This window comes from Bufo bufo, chromosome 1 (assembly GCF_905171765.1).
Source record: "Bufo bufo chromosome 1, aBufBuf1.1, whole genome shotgun sequence".
Classification (NCBI taxonomy): domain Eukaryota; kingdom Metazoa; phylum Chordata; class Amphibia; order Anura; family Bufonidae; genus Bufo; species Bufo bufo.
Window position 1 is genome coordinate 825,560,155 of NC_053389.1, and position 5,733 is coordinate 825,565,887.

Consider the following 5,733-nt stretch of genomic DNA (forward strand, 5'->3'; position numbering starts at 1 on the left):
TTATTCTTCCTCACATATTTGTAGATAATTTTTTTATGACCTAAATATTCCCTTTTCCACTGTTCAATGGTTTTCTACAACCTGATACATGGAAAGAATGAAACGTGCTTAGTTGAAAAACATCATGGCTGATCATTGATGATCAGTTTTTGCTTCCATCTATGGACTTGATCAATCTCTTCAGAAGTAGACATTCTTGAAATTATTGAAAGGAATAAATAGTGATGCATTTTTATACTTATAATTTAAAAAAGTTTTTTGTCTCAATCGACTTAAAGCAGATACAATAATACAATATTTATGAAGTTCCTATGTTTTGGAAGAGTGCTGTAATTGTTCCAGTACTTTCTTAACCTGTGGTAAATTTTTCTTCCATCTCTTGGACTCAATCAACCTCTTCACTTCTTCTTCTTTTGGTTTTCCTTTTTGAAGTGACCTAGTATTAGAAAGGAGAGGGAAACATTAGTCATCTATGATAATTAAAAGTATTTTTTTTCTTAAGTAGTATGTAATAAGGAACTGAAAAAATAGAAATACTCATGGTAAATATACAATTATATATCCATAAATCTCTCACCTGCTATATAGTCTGTTCGCATTTTGTTCTGCGTCTTTCTCCATCTGTCACTGAAGTATTGTCCGTGTGCTTTAGACACAGCCATGGCTGCTTTTGGGGCTGGCCCAAGTGAGTCTAAGTCCAGTGGGAACTTCTCAGTAAATTTCTGAAATGCTCCTTCTCTTGGGTTTGTTGACTGGGCACTATTTAAAAAACAAAATGGAACAGAGAGGGGGAAATTAGTAAAAAAAACATTAATAGGTAAGATACATAGATGAGAAGATTCCTAAATAGTGAATAGTGTAAAAAAGACTAGCAGTATTAGATTTAGCAACTTACACAGCCTTTTGTTCACATTTTGATGACAGTCTTACTTGAGATGATGTCGCTGCTCTTGAGGTTGCTGCACTTCTTTATGAAAAAAAATATTAATATTATTATTAGATTATTTGGTAGTGGCAAGGAGAGAAACAGAGAATGTGAAGAAGATTAAGAGTAATTACTGAAAAGCATGAAGGAAACATAAATTATAGATCCAAACTATGTATTACCTTGAGGTACTTGGTTGATTTTCCACATCTTTTCTTGATCCAATCTGTGAAACCAATATAGATGCATGGCAGATGTCATTTAGAGTCTTCTCTCTGTAGCACCTGTCTGCTGTTGTGCTGGTATGAGTAAGGTACTTTGCAAACAGGTACCTCTCAGAGTCTGAATATTGAGCCACAGTCCACTTTTCACAAACCCGACGAGCCACCTGGCTTGAAACATTTGGAAGATCAAACCTGAAATTGTAGAAAGTAAGAATTTTAGTACATTTAATATGCAAGATTCATAAGTAACATTCAACATGTGCATGTTTTCCATTCACAACTTACCTCTTGTGTAGCCTCCACAAATCATTAGAAACATTGTAAATTTTTTGCCCTGTTGATGAAAGGAAGAAGATTTCTTCTGGAGAATTGTTCTTCTGGAGAAGTGTTGGCCTGATCTTCTCATAATAAACCTTGAACCACTAAGCAGAAAATACTAGCGTTAGTTCAAATACCTTAAGGTTACATATGAATATACATATATAAATTGTTATACATATACATTTATAAATAATTTTTACCTGTTCTTCTTCTTCTGTTAACGCAAATGTGGCAACTTGCTGGGTTGCAGTTTTGTGCGTCTCTACTGCAACAACGGTTAGACTCAGTTGGTTGTTCTCCCAGGTGTAGTTGTAATGTAAGCGGTCTGTCCATTCAGAGACCTAAGAGATATATGGTAAAATTAGAATACATAAATAATTATCTACATCACAACAGTCTATTTGGACATTTTTACTTACTGTCATATTTTGTACTACCCCTGGTGTCTGCAGATGTTTGAGAACCAGCAATGCTTCCAGGTAGTACAGGATGAGCAACTTTTTTTCTTCACCCACTGAACGTTTTGTTCTTGCCTCTTGAATGGCTTGCAAAAATAATTCCTTTGCCTCACGTAAAAGTCTACGGCAGTCTTCTGGCGATGTCAAAGTCATCAGTGATGTGTACCTACAAATAAAAAGAAAAGATAAAAAGGAATTAGCTCTTATAGTTCTGGCAAAGCAGAGTGTTAAAACTAAATAGAATTGAATAGTTATGCAATAATACCTTTTCCTGACAACCTCACGGGATATTCCTTTCCTCAGCCTTTTTTGTATGTCCTCCGTCACTTTTAAAAAGAAACTGCAGGCTTTAAAAAGGGATGGTTTTCTCACATGCAAGTTTGTAGACTTCATCTGGAAATTCACAAATCGTCTGATGTGCTTGAGATAGTTGAACATCGTCTGGCTCATTAGAATGCCCTTCAGCTTTGTAAAAAACTGATTGACCCTTTTGATGTCCTTCACAAATGACATGTTCACACACATTGGATTCATAAAATACAAGAATCTGGCCACATCTTCAACCTAAAAAGAAGAAAAAAAATGTTCAGATATCTTATTGATGAATTATAAGGGCTGTAACAGCAACTTTTGCAACACATTTTATATTGTACAAAATAACAGTTTCAACATTGAGAGCCCAGAACTATGGGTTAACCTATTGTGACAATTGATAAACAAACACTAAAACATTGTGCATTGAAGGATCACAAAATGTATTACCTCGTGTTGGTACCTTATAACACCCAGGGTCTCTTGAAGATAAGATGTAAACCCCTTCAGTAGCGGTGCATTTAAAGAATGGCGCATGTACAGTCCGGCCTTCATCATTTTAGCCCTTGTATTTGTATTCCATTGTGTTGTCAGGGTCCTATTTAGTAAAAATAAAATAAAAATAATATGTTAAAATATAGAAAGCAAAGGTCAGTTGCAAAAATCAAAGGTAAGTTGCAAAAATCAAAGGTTAGCTGTAAAAATCAGAAGTAAATAAATGTTACCTGTTCAATTGTTGATCTTCATCTATGTCATCTACATTATCTTCTGTGTTGTCTTCTTCTTCAATATGTTCAGATTCTTCTTCTTCTTCCTCAATAAGTTCTGACTCTTCTGGCTCTTCCTTTATCTGTGTAGGCTTTTCCTCATCAATCCTATCAGATTCATCAGCTGGAGCAGATAATTCTACTGTTATAGGCATCTGTTCTTGTAGAGATCCGGCAATGTCATGGGATGCTGCCTCGCACATTCCTGCATCTTCTCCTGCAACTTCTGGTTGGATTCTAGAAGTCCTAAAAAAATCATATAAATTAAAATATTACAAGGGTGGCATTATTAAAGCTGAATAGACAGGTTAAAACTATTGTGAAATGACCTAATGCAATGTTAATCTAAATACAACATTGAAAGACATTATTAAAAAAGACTTGTAAAAATGCAATGTGTATACCTTGCCATGCGAGGTTTATTCTTGATTATGAAGCCTCATAAGACACAGAGAGGAAGAAACAATTACAGATGTGTTTTGACAAAGCATACCTTGTGGGTTGTACGGGTTTTCCTTTTATATAGCATCCGCGCTTTTCCAGAAATCTGACAAAAAATTCTAGTGGGTCTGAATCCTTATAATCCAAGTCTGTGTATTCAATGATGGTCAGTCCTTTCAGAATACTGCGCATCTTTTCTCTGGCTTCAGACACCAGACTATCAATCTTTGCAGGAGAAGCATTCTTTGTACAGGTTCTTCTCAGATGTACAGGAAGTGTTTCCTGGATCTTCAGGCAAAACTTGCAGCCCAAGGCATATCGGTTTTGTTGCCTGTAAAAAAAAAAAAATGAATTACTATTAAATAGATGGAAATGTAGGAAAATGGGTAGTGAATGAGCTAGGAATTGTGCTTACCCCTTAGATGCCATTAGAGAGTTAATTGTAAAAAGCAAAAAAGAAAAGAGGCCCTGGGATTTAAAATGAATAAAAAAAATGTCCTGGAATTCCTAGAGAACGATAGCTTTGGCAGCTCCCAAGAAATTGTAGGAGAAGACTTGCTTGAGCAGCTCACAAGGTCAGTCAGTCAAAGTGAATGAGTGAGTTCTGACCAAGATGAGTTCTTGAGGCCTTTTTATACAGTTACAGAAGGCGGTAGTTAGTTTTGTGTATTGGGCACAGACGGTAAAGGTGTGAATATGTACTTTGCCAGAGACAATGCTTCACACCTATTCAAGCCTATCCAATATATTCCTGAAGTATGCATATATAATGCACCAATTTGGTTCTCACCTTATTAGCTGAGGATTAAGTTTGTGTATTGGGCACAGACGGTGAAGGTGTGAATATGCACCTCTCCGGAGACATTGCTTCACACCTATACAAGCCATGCCAGAGCTTTTAAATGCAAATTAAACTAAAGTTTTAAAGTTTAACAGTAAATTACATAGGAGGAGTTAAGATGTATTTTTTTGTTTATGTATTTGAGATTTATCTATAGATATTAGATCCCATTAAACTTTACCAAAACTGTGTGATGTGAGGGGAAATCAAAACAATCTACAAATAAGCATAAATGTAGTTTGATATTTTTGTTTTTAAGAGACTTTAAGCTATCTATCTATCTATCTATCTATCTATCTAATCCTTTTTAAATAAAAAAAAAATGTACAGAAGAAAGGAGGGGAAACAAAAACATCTAAACAATATATTAGAATATCATCAAACCAGGCAGGCATTTATTCTATTTAAGCAATTAACAGTAATGTTCGGCCACCTTTAAATTTATATTTGCTTACCCCGTTTATGCCATAATTTCACCAGAGTCCTAAGTCCTAAAGTAAAGTTAAGGGTAGCAATGGATTCATAAAGCTCTAAATAAACTAGGCCCATTAGAATTGTGTTGATATCTCATCTGTATCAAGATCTATTAAGGGTTTCACTGGTGGATCTGTTTTGTCTTAATTTCTTCTGAGTCTTAAGTTCTACAGTAAAGTTATTGATATCTATGGATTCCTTACGTTCTAAGTAATTTATTCCCGTTAGAATTTTGATGATATTACATCAATTCCAAGAGTTAATATTTTCAAAGTTGATACATTTTTCTATTTCTCTATATAGTCCTGGAGTATGCATATATAATGCACCAATTTGGTTCTCACCTTAGTAGCTGTGGATTAAGTTTGTGTATTAGGCACAGACAGTGAAGGTGTGAGAGAGAGATGGCCTACAAGACCATATTAGAAAATTTTCACGTTGGACTTGACCACCGTGGCCCAACACTAAAAGACACACAGAAAATATCAGATATGCATGGCAAGTACTGCTATGACAGGTGGAGGAGGCAGCAGTACAAACAACGCCATGATGATGTAATTGGTAAGTCTTTTTATATGCTAATTCAAATATGTTGACCCTTTTCCCAATCAAACATGTTTCAATAGATTTACTATTGTTTCCCTTTTCTTTTAGCGCAATTCAAGACAAACAAACCGACGTTGCACCAGGTGACAAATTACTTACAGAGACAAGGTTGGCGAAGGAATATCCCCTCAGGCTATGACATTTTTCAATACTGGGAGCCAAAGCATCATAGAGGCAAAGTTGACATCAATGCTCAATTGATGGAACTTATAAAATCTCAGATGTGGTCAGGACTTTCTATAGTCAGCGACCGGGTAAAGGGAGAAAAACTGGTAACACAAACCCCGATCAAGAAAGGAGATATTGTTTGCGACTATCACGGACCGATTATACCTGCGAAGAGAGGAGAAGACATGATGTCAGC

The 5,733-nt window shown here is 35.5% G+C and overlaps 1 protein-coding gene across 1 annotated transcript; it reads right to left on the bottom strand.

The window, feature by feature from the left end:
• Window positions 1-398: 398 nt before the first annotated feature.
• LOC120989698 lies at window positions 399-3,877 on the bottom strand. Its single transcript, XM_040417962.1, has 12 exons — window positions 3,864-3,877; window positions 3,501-3,779; window positions 2,966-3,253; window positions 2,691-2,838; window positions 2,194-2,492; window positions 1,890-2,094; window positions 1,671-1,811; window positions 1,435-1,571; window positions 1,108-1,341; window positions 896-967; window positions 578-759; window positions 399-436 (listed from the first exon to the last, which is right to left on the bottom strand). The coding sequence occupies exons 1-12, from the start codon at window positions 3,875-3,877 to the stop codon at window positions 399-401; spliced, it is 2,037 nt and encodes a 678-aa protein (XP_040273896.1).
• Window positions 3,878-5,733: the final 1,856 nt, after the last annotated feature.

Bases quoted from the DNA above. Each gene is read 5' to 3' on its own strand.
- LOC120989698 (XM_040417962.1), bottom strand. The intron at 3,254-3,500 runs GTATGCTTTGTC...TGATTTTTTTAG, and splicing joins AAACCCGTACAACCCACAAG to GACTTCTAGAATCCAACCAG. The intron at 437-577 runs GTGAGAGATTTA...TTCTAATACTAG, and splicing joins GCGAACAGACTATATAGCAG to GTCACTTCAAAAAGGAAAAC.